At 68.5% G+C, this 257-nt stretch overlaps 1 protein-coding gene across 1 annotated transcript; it reads right to left on the reverse strand.

Moving 5' to 3' along the window:
• Positions 1–3: 3 nt before the first annotated feature.
• Positions 4–252, reverse strand: LOC106725584 (leucine-rich repeat and immunoglobulin-like domain-containing nogo receptor-interacting protein 3; the record flags this gene model as incomplete). The annotated part of the gene is made up of 1 exon (XM_014537378.1): positions 4–252. A coding segment is annotated over one exon (249 nt), but the record flags the coding sequence as incomplete, so codon positions are not given.
• Between the last annotated feature and the right edge of the window lie 5 nt (positions 253–257).

The following is a 257-nucleotide window of genomic DNA, read 5'->3' on the forward strand; positions in this document are numbered from 1 at the left end:
CTCCAGGGTCAGCTCCTCCAGCGCCAGCAGCCCCGCGAAGGCCCGGCGCGAGATGAACACCAGGTCATTGTCGCCCACCTCCAGCCGGCGGAGGCTGCGCAGGTCCTGGAACGTGTAGTCCAGGAGGATGACCAGCTTGTTCTCGCTCAGGTCCAGCAGCGTGAGGTTGTCCAGGCGCGTGAAGACCCCCGGCGGGATGAGCTTGAGCAGGTTGCCCCGCAGGCGCAGGACGCGCAGGCGCGGCAGGTTGGCGAAGG

This window comes from Myotis brandtii, unplaced genomic scaffold, assembly GCF_000412655.1.
Source record: "Myotis brandtii unplaced genomic scaffold, ASM41265v1 C39980436, whole genome shotgun sequence".
Taxonomy (NCBI): Eukaryota; Metazoa; Chordata; class Mammalia; order Chiroptera; family Vespertilionidae; genus Myotis; species Myotis brandtii.